The sequence below is a fragment of the Polypterus senegalus genome, chromosome 7, assembly GCF_016835505.1.
Source record: "Polypterus senegalus isolate Bchr_013 chromosome 7, ASM1683550v1, whole genome shotgun sequence".
Classification (NCBI taxonomy): Eukaryota; Metazoa; Chordata; class Cladistia; order Polypteriformes; family Polypteridae; genus Polypterus; species Polypterus senegalus.
In genome coordinates, this window is record NC_053160.1 from 18005960 (window position 1) to 18021761 (window position 15802).

The 15802-nt window shown below is 40.6% G+C and overlaps 1 protein-coding gene across 1 annotated transcript in view; it reads right to left on the minus strand.

Moving 5' to 3' along the window:
• Positions 1-2117: 2117 nt before the first annotated feature.
• The window catches only part of LOC120532358 (sialic acid synthase-like), a 39275-nt gene continuing 25590 nt past the window's right edge, over positions 2118-15802 (minus strand). Inside the window, exons 5-6 of the mRNA XM_039758274.1 lie at positions 10900-11166; positions 2118-2844 (exon numbers count right to left, since the gene is read on the minus strand). Coding sequence (XP_039614208.1) covers positions 2647-2844; positions 10900-11166 — 465 coding nt within the window. The 3' untranslated portion in view covers positions 2118-2646. The remainder of the gene's footprint in view (positions 2845-10899; positions 11167-15802) is intronic.

A 15802-nucleotide genomic window follows, 5' to 3' on the forward strand; every position in this document is an offset into this window, starting at 1 on the left:
GATCATCTCTGTCAATGCAAGATGCTCAGAAGCTGGTCCATGCTTATATAGCATCCTGTTTGGAGTACTGCAACTATTTGTTGTGTTGGTCTACCTCAAAAGACCACCTAAAAGTTGCAATATATACAAAATAGTGCTGAACACATACTTACGAATATGCAAAATTATTTCTGTTATCAAGTGCGTCTGCTTGGGAGATAGTTTAAGGGTTTTGGTGATGGTAATTACCCACTGAACCAGGAACTGATGCTGTGTGCTAATTCCTTCTCTATTCCTCCTTCTGCAGAATGGAAGGCTGACAGCCATTCCACCACTGACATCACTTCCATTGTCCGCCCTCCTGGACCTGCCCCTTCCTGCTTGGAATCCATATGACTGGAAACTCGGCCATATTAACTTAGTTTTGTATTGGACTTGTGTCTTAAAGAATCTTTTGTAAAAAGATCAATTCTTTATCGTTTGATTTCATTATACAGGGTCATGGATGTGATCCAAATCTTTTACTGTGTTGTTTTCCTTAGTTACACTATATAACCCTTGTGCTTCTTTCTTGACATTGGTTGCATGTTAAAGGAGAAGTTTGGTATTTTTCAAGTGAAAGTTATTTCTTCACAGTTGTGGTATATGTTAATTTGCCATCATTTATGAAAAAATAACTTTATGATTTGAGCGAGCATCTGTCTTTTGTTATAAGCCAAAGCAGAACATAACCGTTGAAGAAACAGAACTGCAGAAGCAAAAGCAGGATAATAAGCAGCATATAGCTTGGCAAAGGTGGAGGGGTGGGGTTTCTTATAGCGCCACCCACAGTGCCCACTACGAGCAGAAAAGCAAGAGAGAAATGTATCCTTACTTCAAGAAAATAGAACCAAGAATCTAATTTTCAGATTAGATTACTCTCACAAGCATGCCTCAGAAATACAGAAGGTGTGTTTCCACAAATCGAAACCTTTCCTACCTTAACTAGACATATTCATTAAGTTTTAAGTTATTTTTTTTTAACATTATGACCATGGTGGCCCTTTGTTCCATTGAAAAATGCAATGGCAGTCTGATTATTTTTTAAGATTTTTAAAATTGTAAACATATAGAACTCAACTTCATGATATGGCAATTAAATATATACAATGATTGTGAAGAAATAACTTTGATTTGAAAAATACCAAACTTATCCTTAAAGAAGTGGATCCAATATAAGATTCTGCTCCTCATGTACAAGTATCTAACTGCTGCTGCACATTCAGGTCCTGCTTACTTTTTTATTTTAAGGTCCACTCCTTTTGTCTTCTCCTCCACTCTGCATCCTCACACTTTCTGGTTGTTCCTCGGACAAAGCTGTCCACAGTCTTTAGTGTCATTGGCCCACATCTATGTAATAAACTGTCACAGTCTGTAAGGGCCTTGGCATCATCAACTGTTTTTAAAGGGAAATTGAAGACTTCACTCATTAAAGTGCTTTTAGAACGGGTATTTATTTATCCAATTTTTAACATTTTAATGCACAATTCGTATTTTAGTTTGATTTATTTGTGTATTTATTCTGTATTAATGTAAAGCATCTAGATATGATATTGTTTATACTGTGTGCTATGTATTATTATTATTAATAATAATAATAATCTCCATTGTAATAAAAAAAATCTTGGGACGAGACGAGACTTTTTATCTTGCGACAAGACTTGACTTTCTGAAGAGACTTTTTGGAATGAAGTCTCAGGAGATGTTGACTTTTGCCATTAGATTCTTTCAAGGCACGCCCTACTTACAACCATTTTCAAACAAGACCACAGTCATGTGAATGCTTTTGTCAGATACACTTACGACTAAGTGAAGAAGAATGAGCAGGGAAAAACATTCGAAAAATTAGAGATAAAGAAACGATATTCGCCCATGGGCAGTTATAAGTTGCGTTGTCATGGTGTAAGTCCAAACACGGAATCAAAATTCAATGCGATCTTGAAGAAAAGTTAATTCCAAATATTGTTTTTACTGAAGTTTTAAAGTAAAAGTGAAAATAATGCATATGTAACAATTCTCATGAAAATAACAATCTCTTTAAATTGTATATCTGGTTAACCAAACCCAGGGGTGGGCAAGTGAAGCGAGCAGGGTGTGGAGCCCCCTAGTAGTAGTAATAATAATAATAATATTAATAATAATAATAATAATAATACATAATATAGTATACTCGCACACAACCACACTGTCAGCAGTCTTTGCGATGCTGAGAAGAAACTACACAAACTAAGGCAGAAGGAACAAATTCTCCATATATGGTGCCTGGACTAGGAACTAAACCCAGAGAAACTAAACTCCAGTCTCTGCAGCAGAAGGGCAGAAGCACTGATGGCTGTGTCACCATAACTGGAAACTCCAGTGCTTGAATTTGTAGTTTTAATGAGTGAGTACATCCCTGAGAACTTGGCATTAACCAATACAGCCATCCTGACATGCCAAACCTTTGGTTTATGTTTTGGGCTGCTCATCACTTACATTTGCAGTTCTGCCTTGAATAATATTCCAGCAAATTACAAAAATCAAAAAATTAAAATGATCTTTTTTCTTTTTAAATAGGTAGCTTATAGTCTATATTCCTGGCTAAAAATAAATTGCAAAATTGTCCACAACACTTTAAAATAGTTTGTTTTACTTTCCATAATTTTCCAAAGCTTCTTTCATCAGGGTGGCATCCTCTTCAATGTCTCTCTTCACTTTTTTGTCCACCAAGCTGAAAATCTCCTCTGGCGGGATACCTTTAGGCTCAGCCACTTTCACTGTCAGCATATCAAGCGTCAGGGTAGAGCCTTTGGGAATCGGTCCCTTTGCCACCACAGATTTGCCCAGCTGTGAAATACAGAAAACAGTTAGAACACAACAAACAAAATGGACACTTAAATGTGGCTTTAAGGAGGCATCACATCTTAACATCTGTCTGGACGTACAGTGGACGCTGCTGTACTGGGTTGCTTTTGTGCTTGTAGTCACAGGCCGTGTCCTAGCATCACTTTTGAAAGCTGAGATAGACTAAGAAAAAAAGAAGATGCTAAATTCTGAAGACGATTATTTTTGATGAAATGATAATACGCAGAGGGATATCAAATACAGAAAAAAAACAGAACTATATGCTTTTTAATAAAATTTATGTGTGGTATTCTCTCTTTAGCCAATGTTAAAACAACAGCAAGAATCCTTTGCTACTCTGAGACTCAGCCTTCCTGAGACACATTTTGTGTCTATAGCATTTTTCATTTGGATGAACCTCCTGAGCAGGGGCATTTCTAAGATTTGATGGCGTCGGGGTCTTAGCCTCCTTTAAGGGTGTCTGACAGCATCCTTCTCAAGATCTTGCACTCTCATTTAACTTCAAAACACATCTTAATCAGTGCTTGAAGTAGAACCATATTGCTAACAGTACTGTATGTTTTATCAGTGTCTTGTTCCTCCTCACGATGTGTTTAAAATTTGACCCAGCTGCTTAACTGAGCGTTTGTCCTCCTGTAGCCATAGGTGTGAAGGTGTCACTGTGATCTGTGAAGTTTATTTCAAATACATTATGTTATGACACAATGGAAAAAAATTTCAACTGACAGAGGGAAAATGCCAGAGAAATGGACAGGACACACACGCTGATGTCTGCATATCACTATACAGTATATGGCCACAGCCACAGTCTACAGAAGTCTTGAATGATTAGAACATGTGCATAGAGCACGTCATAGTTACCCATACTTAGCCAGGTTTATAAAATAATTCACTAATTATGCAAAACATGAGAGTATTTATCTGCGGTGGGCTGGCGCCCTGCCCGGGGTTTGTTTCCTGCCTTGCACCCTGTGTTGGCTAGGATTGGCTCCAGCAGACCCCCGTGACCCTGCAGTTAGGATGTAGCGGGGTTGGATAATGGATGGATGAGAGTATTTATACTGGGGAAAAAAACACAGAAGTCAGAGTCATCCCCATGCCACTGAAAATCATGCCAGACTGGCTCATATACAGTAGCTGTCAGCATTCCCCATTGAAGAAACTGAATAACAACTGTACATTCCACTGGCTTCTCACTTGGATATGTTTGTATAAATAACAAGCCAACCCGCGGCGTAGCGTACGCCGCATAATTATGTATTGATGGGTGAACACTTCCTGAAAGACACAGTTGTCCAAATGGGGTTGGTTTGGAGGATACGACTGTAGGTGAATGAAAAGATGTAACTCTGGAGAGGGCAACATACAATACAGCGTTATACACGCTGCATACAGCGATTCACTTTTGCGACAAATAGGATTCTTCTTAGATGGTGCTGTCGCGTCCACCCACGCTCTCGAAGCACGCACACTGCCAGGTCATGTGCCTGCTCGCAAGATCAACCAACAGAGACCCGCCCAACAGCTGTAAGACCATGGGAAACCCTTTGGAAACTACACGCTGCATACTGCGATTCACATCCGCGACAAACAAACTGTTTTACATGCCGCATACAGCGATTTACATCCGTGACAAACATGCCTGTTCTTAGATAGTCCTGCCACGTCCACCCTTATTCTCGAAGCATACACACCGCCTGGTCATGTACCCGCCCGCAAGAGAAACTCACAGAGACCCGCCCACCAGCTGCCTATGTGTGTGCATCTGTCTGTCTCTGGCGCTGCCTGTGTGTGTGCGCGGCTTTCTCTCGCGCTGCCTCTGTGTGAACCGGTCAGGCACAGAGAAGGTCAGCTGCTGAGAGAGTGTCTCGACTCTTGCAGGGCCTGCATTGGTGAAGCAGGTGAGATGGGAATGAAACAGAGGCACAGGGCTTATTGGTTTTTAAAGACTGCTTCTTTCATTGTGTTGTAACCTCAGTTTTAAAGGCTTGTTTTAAGGATCTCATGGGATACCCCTCGCAAACTGTTTTACAGGCTGCATATAGCGATTCACTTCCGCGAGAAACATGCCTTTATGAACAGTCAACGTGGCTCAGAGGTGCATGTGGACTCTACGACAGACGAAAATAAATGACGTCGTTTTTCCTGTGTCATCACGTCCAAGTTGGTGGGCGTGGTTCTGCAAGTTGTCATCGTATCCAATGGTCTTAGAGTTGGTGGGCGTGGCTCCTTCCTGCGTGAGCCATGGGCGTCTTACTTGTCAGCAGCTTAGTGAATCCACGCTCCTTCCGTCTTGCTTTCCATGGGTGTCTTGCCTTAGTGAATTATATATATAGATTATACATCATATTTTGGGGGTGGAAGCTATATTTTGATGCAAGTTAAATACATATAGCTCTTTTTGTACCAATATTGCTCTCGTCTGATTATACTGTAGATATGCAAATTGTGATGGACGGCTGGCATTTCGGTCTGGCCGGGACGTCACTCAACTAAGAGAAAGAGCCTTTTTAGGGCACTACATCCCCCGGGACGCTAGATGGCAGCTCCCCTGGACGGAAATGGTTCCCCGGATTCCTGCAAGGCAGCATGGGACATGGAATCCGGTTCTTCAGCCCTGTTGGGTGCCATGGGTGCCACCAGGGGGAGCTCACCAAGAACCCAGGGACTATTATGGTGACGTTAACCCAGAAGTACGTAGGAGTCATGAGGACAGAAACCCGCAGTACTTCTGGGACACCTGAAGAATATCTTCCGGGTCATGGACTATAAAGGATTGTGGGAAACCCCAGCAGATCGAGCCGGAGTTGGGTGGTAGAGGGCGGAGCTGCTGGGAGTGGAGGGTTGTGATTGATTATTATTATTGTATTGATTTATTGGAGAATTGTGGAGTGTGCGGTGCTTGCTCCACTTTATTTGAAGAAATATTATTAAAGATTCTTCTTGTGCTTTTACACGTGCATCTGGGATGTCTGTCTGGTGGGTTCAACGGGGCAACAGTGACCCCTAGCGTCCACAATATGTAGAATAGTAGGTGTCCCTTTTGGGGTTTCAAATGTAATAGTATGTAAATAAAGTTGTAACAAATTGGGAAAGGTTAATAATTACTTAAAAATATACACAAAATGGATGCAAAGATCAGGGGCTTAAGTGTAAGTGACTGAAGGCCAAGTTGGCAGACTTGCAGAAACTGGTAATTAGTAAAATGTTATTTAGTGTGATGACTCATATTTTTTCAAGGAAATCAGGATATGCACCTCTATTAAAAAGTCAGTGATCAAAACCAGGTGATCAAACACACAAGCATCAAAACCCAAACAACAGGCAAAAGTCAAAGTGAATATTTCTATTTCAAAAGTCAAAAACAAAAGCACATTAAATAAATGAAGATGGTAGCAAAGTGCTTTTAAAAGGGATTGGTTTTCTGCAGCTTATGCAAGAAAGTGAAGACTTTTCCTGACCTTTTAATCCATCACATCATAATCAAAAAGTCATGATTAGTGCTAATCGCCAAAGCATTTTTCGCAATGAATATGCTGGATTCTCTGGCTAACATTATTCACTGAATATTTTCCTGTTCAACTGGCTTTGACAAATTTTTTGTTCATAGTGCCAATGATACTTTGCAAGGGCAGTGTGACTTTGCAGAGCTGTAGTGGCCAATGTGGGATGGGACAGTTCCTCCAAGTATTTAATACTGATCCCTTGCTCTTCAACAAGTACTCGTAGCACCTTATGCAGCTCTGCTCAAAGTTCTCCAATTGTCTGACATAGCAGTAAAACTGTCAGTATATAAATTTCACAGCCACCATCCCTTTTTTATGGGAAAAGGAGAACGTGCAAGATGGCACATTGAGATAGTAGCAACTGAATGCAGCTCATCTATGCTAATAAAAGGCAAAGCCCTCACTGACTCACTAACTGACTGACTGACTCACTCATCACTAATTCTCCAACTTCCCGTGTAGGTAGAAGGCTGAAATTTGGCAGGCTCATTCCTTACAGCTTACTTACAAAAGTTAAGCAGATTTCATTTCAAAATTCTACGCATAATGGTCATAACGGTCGACAACGTCCGCCATGTTGAACTTTCTTATTTATGGTCCCATCTTCACAAAATTTGGTAGGCGGCTTCCCTGTGCTAACCGAAACCGATGTACATACTTATTTTGGTGGTATGACGCCACTGTCGGCCACCAAATTGAACTTTCTAATGGTCTTTGTTACCTATGCACCCATCTTCAAGAAATTTGGTACGCGGGTTCCCAACGCTAACTGAATCCTACTTACGTACATATATACGTCCTTAGCCTGCAGCTCGGTCACCGTGTGAGGTGGCGTTGGGTCCCCCATCCCAACGCCTCCCACGTTGTTGGCTGCCTGCCTATATAAGGTCGTCCATCGCTCCAGTCTCTTCATTCCCTTCCTTGCTTCGCCACGGGATTCACGTCTCCTTGCTGATAACTGCAGCCTTTTTATATTATCCACGGCTTCTCCACTGTTTTATTGTTCGTTGATTACGATTATAGTTATTGTGTAGGTATTTTAGACTTACTTTGCATTGTTTAGGTACCCATTTCCTTTATCATTTCAACTGTACCCCCATTAACATTCTATCGAGGTGATCACCATCGATCAAATAACTGTCACTTACCGAGTGGTTTCCATGCCCGGAGATGGCACCTGCCTTTTCCATTCTCTTTGTTACATATTGCACGGCCATATCAGGCTCACTCTTGATATCTGGAGAAACATTGTGTCTTATGTATTGAATGACTGGGACAGGTTCAAGGTGTGGACTGATGACGGTACAGGAGATAATTATACTACACAGGAGCACTAGAAGAGTGAAATGCTGAAGCCCTTCACCTATGGTTCTGCATGTGAGTTGATGGCTGCCGCTGAATTGTTCGATTGTCGCTTTCAAGTGTACCGAAATGGCCAAATATTTTACACCTTTTGACAACCGCCAATGCCTCTTAAACATCCTAGATTGACAGGTGACGATTTCAGTAGTGGACACTTTGATATTTATGAATGTTTAAACTCTCAAAAGCTGGATGCAAAGTTATCGATGAAACCGGTTGTATACTTACAACGCTTGACAGATGCCAAATGTCACTTCAACACAACAAGTCCTGCAAATACTGTTGTAATTGAAACAAACCATGAAACTCAAACCGATTACGACAGCAGCAATCCAAGCTGTGAGATCTGAAACAAGATTACTGTTCACATGGCCAACTGTACGTTGCATTGCTCAAGAGTAAGCTCAGCGCACAGCTTGGTCATATTACAACCGGAGGGCCAAACTCACAACATGGCATACAAAGAAATCCTTAACAAATAATTATTGGTATATTTTCCCTCAGTTTAAAAAGGTTTACTTTTCTTCTTAATAAAAGTTTTAAGGCAGCACTTCGACCCTGCAAAGCACGGGTATTTTGCTAGTTTGCAATATTTTCACAGACATGGCAGATCTGACAATGTATGCAAACAGTAAGTTTTCTTTGTGTGTGTATGCATCTGCCATCAAGTCATTTATGTAATTCAATGCATGCACCAGCATTTAAATATAGCTGTTATCAAATCCTGAAATGTGCTTTATTCGTTTCTGTCCTTCCATTTTGATAAAGAAAGCCCATCATTTATTCTGGCATTTGCATTTATTGTTGGTCTGCCATGTCTGTGCAAACATTGTGAGTGAGCTGCCATCCACCACTGTGCTCTTTGGTTGCAGCTCCATCACTCCATCCTCTATGTGCTACTTCACATGTTCTCCCTTCACACAGGGCAAATTCATTCTGGTTATAAACTTCATGGTGCCATTTAAGTGAGTTTATACAGGTAGTCATTGTTTATCTAACTGAAATAAATGGAGAGCCAACAGTTTTCAGGCTTGTTTTTTTCCTTAATCACTGTGGTTTATGGCCAGCTTGTCATCCCGGCCAATACCCCCAGGCCGCCAGATGGAGCTCTCCCTGCAGTATGGAGGTGCCCCGAAGACCCGGCCTGTTAGGTGACATAATTCTCTCTCAGGGAGGCAAAATGGCTCAATAGTTTGGCCAAAAAAATCGGTTTGGCATAGTTTGCATCTCTAACCTTGAGGGACACTTAAAAGACCATTGCATGATTATAATCCACTCAAAACTAGTTCAGTTTCTCTTTCCCCATTGACTTCAATGCATTTCACTAAGTTTACCAAAATTCCCAAACATTTCTGCATTTTATCCAAACTTGACTTGAAGAGAATTCAGGAGGGTTCGCTCATCACTTACTAACAACCCATGACTGCGAACCTGTCTTTCATCTGTGGCTCATATATAGCCTATGATATATATTTTAATTTAAATGATTTGGTTAGTTGACTCTTAATAGATCAGGTTAAACAGATTGCACATAAATCTCTCCGAAAAATTCTTTAATATAGTACAGTTGTGCTTGAACGTTTGTGAACCCTTTAGAATTTTCTATATTTCTGCATAAATATGACCTAAAACATCATCGGATTTTCACTCAAGTCCTAAAAGTAGATAAAGAGAATCCAGTTAAACAAATGAGACAAAAATATTATACTTGGTCATTTATTTATTGAGGAAAATGATCGAATATTACATATTTGTGAGTGGCAAAAGTACGTGAACCTCTAGGATTAGCAGTTAGTTTGAAGGTGAAATTCGAGTCGGGTGTTTTCAATCAATGGGATGACAATCAGGTGTGAGTGGGCACCCTGTGTTATTTAAAGAACAGGATCTATCAAAGTCTGCTCTTCACAACACATGTTTGTGGAAGTGTATCATGGCACGAACAAAGAAGATTTCTGAGGACCTCAGAAAAAGTTGCTGATGCTCATCAGGCTGGAAAAGGTTACAAAACCATCTCTAAAGAATTTGGACTCCAACAATCCACAGTCAGACAGATTGTGTACAAATGGAGGAAATTCAAGACTATTGTTACCCTCCCCAGGAGGGGTCGACCAACAAAGATCACTCCAAGAGCAAGTTGTGTAATAGTCGGTGAGGTCATAAAGGACCCCAGGGTAACTTCTAAGCAACTGAAGGCCTCTCTCACATTGGCTAATGTTCATGTTCATGAGTCCACCATCAGGAGAACACTGAACAACAATGGTGTGCATGGCAGGGTTGCAAGGAGAAAGCCACTGCTCTCCAAAAAAACATTGCTGCTCGTCTGCAGTTTGCTAAAGATCACGTGGATGAACCAGAAGGCTATTAGAAGAATGTTTTGAGGACGGATGAGACCAAAATAGAACTTTTTGGTTTAAGTGAAAAGCGTTATGTTTGGAGACAGGAAAACACTGCATTCCAGCATAAGAACCTTATCCCATCTGTGAAACATGGTGGTGATAGTATCATGGTTTGGGCCTGTTTTGCTGCATCTGGGCCAGGACAGCTTGCCTTCATTGAAGGAACAATGAATTCTGAATTATGTCAGAGAATTCTAAAGGAAAATGTCAGGACATCTGTCCATGAACTGAATCTCAAGAGAAGGTGGGTCATGCAGCAAGACAACAACCCTAAGCACACAAGTTGTTCTACCAAAGAATGGTTAAAGAAGAATAAAGTTAATGTTTTGGAATGGCCAAGTCAAAGTCCTGACCTTAATCCAAATCGAAATGTTGTGGAAGGACCTGAAGCGAGCAGTTAATGTGAGGAAACCCACCAACATCCCAGAGTTGAAGCTGTTCTGTACAGAGGAATGGGCTAAAATTCCTCCAAGCTGGTGTGCATGAGTGATCAAAAGTTGCAGTTATTGCTGCAGGGGGGGGTCACACCAGATACTGAAAGCAAAGGTTCATATACTTTTGCCACTCACAAATATGTAATATTCGATCATTTTCCTCACTAAATGAATGACCAAGTATAATATTTTTGTCTCATTTGTTTAACTGGTTTCTCTTTATCTACTTTTAGGACTTAAGTGAAAATCTGATGATGTTTTAGGTCATATTTAAATCTCAATAATAGTAATTTCAACTTTCTCACCTGTAAATAGTCTAAATTACCATAAGAAATTTACCTTGCTGTGACAGGACATCTCACAGGGAAGCATGTTTTTGACTGGGGAGCCCATGGCTGCCTCCACAGTCCTGATCGCCTTCACCAGCTCTGCCAGTTCCTTAGGTTCTAAGGAGGCCTTGTGGTCACTTCCTTTCCAACACTTGTCCAGAGTAACATGACGTTCAACAACTTTGGCTCCCATTGCAACTGCAGCCACTGTGATAAATATACCAGTCTCATGACCCGAGTAGCCAATGGGAATATCAGGAAACTCCTTTTGAAATTCCTATAAAGAATAATAATGGTGAGTAAAGTCTTAAAAACAATGAATAAGAAACTTCTAAAATAAATAAACGTGCACTAAATCTAAAGCAACCCTTTTATGCCTGGTCATCTTTCATCCATAAATCTGACACTAAGAAATGTTATACAGTACTTGAAATTTCCACACAGGAGGGAGATAATATAAAAATGTTTGTAGACAAACATTTAAATAGGACAGAGCCATCTTGTGAAGTTAATGAAGAGGTTATGTATGTGTGTGTGTGTGTGTGTGAGTGAGAGAGAGATAGTCATGCACTTAGAGTTAAGAACTTATAGACCCACTCCTTGGCTTAAACCCATTGATCGGTGGTACTAGGCCACCAGTGAGTCTCAGAAAGGTTGCTGGGACCTGGATCATCTTGAACAGATGAAAAAATAAGTGGAGATGATGACCTCTGACCTCAAGAGAGTGGTGTGAGGTGGAGTCAGCACTGGGATTATGTGAGCAGTGAATGTGGTAGGAAAAAAAGATAATTGATGGATCCATGAAAGACTAAGGTTAAATCAGAACCTTTGGAGGATAGTGCCCCAGGCATGTCACACTGCGTGGAGACCTTATGGAAAACCCAGAAATGCTAGAGGGATTATATGTCTGGGCTAGTTTAGGAACACCTAGGAATTTCTCAGAAAGAAATGAAATGCATAGCTGGGTACAGAGAAGTCATGGATGAGCAGGAAAAGTGCTTTCAGAAGAAGAGTTGAGATGATGAATATAATGACAAAATTGAGTTTGCTGTAAATATTTTAAATTTATTGTCATATGTACATAACATATAGTATATATGGGCAATGAGATTCTTAAGTGCATGTCTCCTAAGAACAATGGCAATAATACGATATCAACAAAGACAAACATAAAAATATATACAGTATATATATATTGTCAGGGATGCCAGGGGCAACGACCTGGCCGGGACACCTTAAGGGACCGGAAGAGGGTCTACGCCCACCCTGGATAACGTGGGGGCCGCCATCCTGGTTGCTTTGGGGGCCACGAGTAGAGGGCTTGGAAGCCCAACCCTGTAGGGACCTGTGGTCACCACCAGGGGGCACCCCAATGCCTTGGGGACCCTGGACCTCAGCACTTCCGCCACACAGGAAGAAGAAGAGAAGGGACACCCGGAGAGCTTCCGGGAGAACAGCTGGCATTTCCGCCACACTAGGGCGTGTCCAGGGAGGAATGCCGGGAAAAACCTGGAGCTCATCCGGGATGAGATAAAAGGGGCCATCTCCCTTCATTCGAGGCTGGAGTCGGGTGGAAGCAGGACAAAGCAGGAGAGAGAGTGGAGGCGGCCCGAAGCAGAAGGCATTGTGTGGCCAGGACTGTGTTTGGGGTTTGTGTGCACTTGACTTTATTGTAAATTATTTGTGTAAATAAAAGTGTGGTGGTGATGAACAACATGTCCGCCTGTCTGTGTCCGGGCCGCGTCCACAATATATATACAGTATATATAGCACACAACCTATATATTAGGTGGAGTTGTTGGCCCTCCACACTTTGCCCCTCCAGGTTATGTAAGAATCCTTCCACAGGTCCATCTATGGAAATCTTCTTACAATTTTTACTTCCTTTATAGTTAACATCTGAGGCTAGGGATCTGCACTGGCAAACGTAAGGTTGCCGGTTCAAATCCCATAAATGCCAAAAGAGACTCTGCTCTCTTGAGCCCTTGAGCAAGGCCTTTAACCTGCAATTGCTGAGCGAGAGAAAAGCACTATATAGTTGCAAAGATTTTTTTTTTTTAATCGAATGTCTTACAGAGGCTGTGAGAGACTATAGGAGGGCTGATCCAAGGACTTCCCTAAACCATCCAATCAGTAGTAGTGATGGGTGGTGCAAACAAAGGGAACCCACACTTACAGGAAATTCCTCAGTCCTCAGGAAATCATTTAAGTAATTGCATGCATAATTAGCCATGTGCCACAACTATGACTCAAAACAAACCTTAAAGAAGCCCTCTCACTCCACCTCCCCTCATCAGAAAACACTAGAGACCCGTGAAATAATAATTATGAAAAATGTATTACTATTTACAGACAAATCTGCCTTCTTAATGGATGAAAAAAGTACAAAGCATCTGCACAGATTCATAGGAAGCAAGGAAAATATTCTTGGTGTACCTGGACCTGCAACTTCAAACAGTAGAATAAGCAAGGCCCCAAGGTGCTGCTTCATGGCATGGCCAACGTGTGCCTCAAGATTAGAACTCTGTGAGTGCAGTGACTTATACTTTATTTACTTATGGCTAGTTTGTGATCATGTGTTGTATTTGGTTTTTGGTTATCTTTCGGTTGGCATCTTTTATTGTCCGAGTCATGGTGGTGCACAAGTTAGCACTGATGAGTCACAGCTCGGATCACATTTTTGGTCACAATAATCAGTCCAGCATAGTTTGCGAATACTTCCCTTGCTCTCAGGGAGAATATAAAGAACACTGCACCATGATAATAAACTCAAAACTAGTTTATTTCCTCGTTTCCCCTATTGACTTCAATACATTTTGTGAACATTTAAGCAAAATTGCAGTGAAGTCAATTTAGCAGGGTTTGATCATCACTATGGAACTGTTGGTACTTCTTATGTTTTCAAATTAATTTATTCACTTCAGAAGTCATAATGTATTTCATCACCTCTGGTGGCTCATCTAGAGCAAGCAGAACTTTTCTCATTTGGCAAGAAATTCTTCTGTTCTCAAAATGAAAAAATACAGGTTGATTTTCACTCTGACATCTTTTATGGTTACCAGATTTAGAAGTGGGAAACATGTGCTGATAGCATGTTGCTGCACCCGCCACACAATGAACCATCGAGATAGGGACTTGAGTGCAGCAGGTACCACGTCAGCACCACACTGGAACAGTGTGAGGTTTTACTTTTTACAGTGGCTGGAGTGCCAGATGCCTGCTACATAAAATTTTTAATTCAGGATTACTTTTTTATTGTCTATATGTTTTATTTAATTTTTTTCAACAAGAAAAAATATTATGTGTAACAGATACATGCAAATTCTAAAAAAATAAAATACATTAAAAAATACATTGAGTGTCCATTGCTGCAATGATGCAGAATTATTACACATATTTTGTGTGATATGTTTTGAAACAGTCACCAATGCACAACCCAATGTCTCAGTCAGGACAGTAGAAACGTGTTTCCTTATGCACTTCTTTTGTAATATTTTTTCTGTTTCATTTGCAGGAGAGTGTAGAATGTCAGTTCCTGAGCCACCTAATTGATACACCCATTGAGTTATTGCGGGTTACCACAGTGCAGGGCTTGGTGACTTCCACATTTCCCCAAAAACAAACATTGACAGTTGTTACATTGTGAACAGTGTTAAAGTTTTTCTTGTCCTTCTACTTGGAAAACAATCATTTTGAATTTTTTGCCATAAAGCTCATGGGACTACATGCCATACATTCCAGTTTCACTATCCATGTCAGGGTCTGATAACCAATTCACATTATCATTATTATCCATCCATCCATTATCGGACCCGCTATATCCTATCTACAGGGTCACAGAGGTCTGCTGGAGCCTAACCCAGCCAACACAGGGCGCAAGGCAGGAAACAAACCCCGGGCAGGGCGCCAGCCCATCGCAGATCGTTATTATTATTTGATTCAATTAATGGTTCACTTTCAGTTTGTTCAAAAACTGGCTTTATAGCTTCTCATTTACATTATCATTTTGTTTAGATTAAATGCTCCAACCCACTCATGAATATTAATGAGTTCCCATAGCTTGGCAAAATGCATAGACACATTTATGATTTTTTTCAGAATAATGTTATTTCATCCAGTAGATGGCATCAGAATACTGTCCTGAGAGGTATCTAAGGTTTAAAATTGTAAAGCAGATCATTAAACATTACAGTCAGTCTAACTTGGGGTTTACCATAATAACATAGAATTAAAAGCCTGAGTCACACACTCGGGATTAATGCTAAGGTAAGTAAACTTCTGCAATGTGCTTGACACTCTTTCTCTTTCTGCCATTACGGTGGTTATCACTTGGTTTCTTTATCCTTTTGCCATAAACAAGTGCCCCCAGTATATGGCCACCAGGTTGCTGCTTCCTAATATATTTTACATTTCCAGAACATATCATGTCATAAGCTTTTGATTAGAAAAAATATAGTTTCTACTTTATTATGTATTATTACTTCATGGTGTAGAGGAGTAGATCCTGTTAAATATTAAGTTAAGGAATGAATGAATCAATAAATGAATGTGTGAATGAGTGGAAAATGTCATAAAATGAATATCTCTTTATCTATAATCTGTGTCCTACCCAGATAAGGTTTGCATGTTTTCTTGGTGACCTCAAGGAAGCAGTTTGTAAAACCTGATGAAAATTCACCTTTAAAAATGCATGTTAGTTTATCTGATTGAGGGATATTATAAGAGTTAATGTGTCCTATGATGACCTCGCAACACATATTAAATACTTCAGTATTTGCATATTGTGTTTTCTACAGGGTGCGCACAAAGTCCATATACCCCTATCTTTAGGAGCATTTACAGGAATAACCATGACAATTTGGTTCCTGTGGATATCAGCCCAAGTCTTCCCGGTATTTCAAGGTGTATTTCCG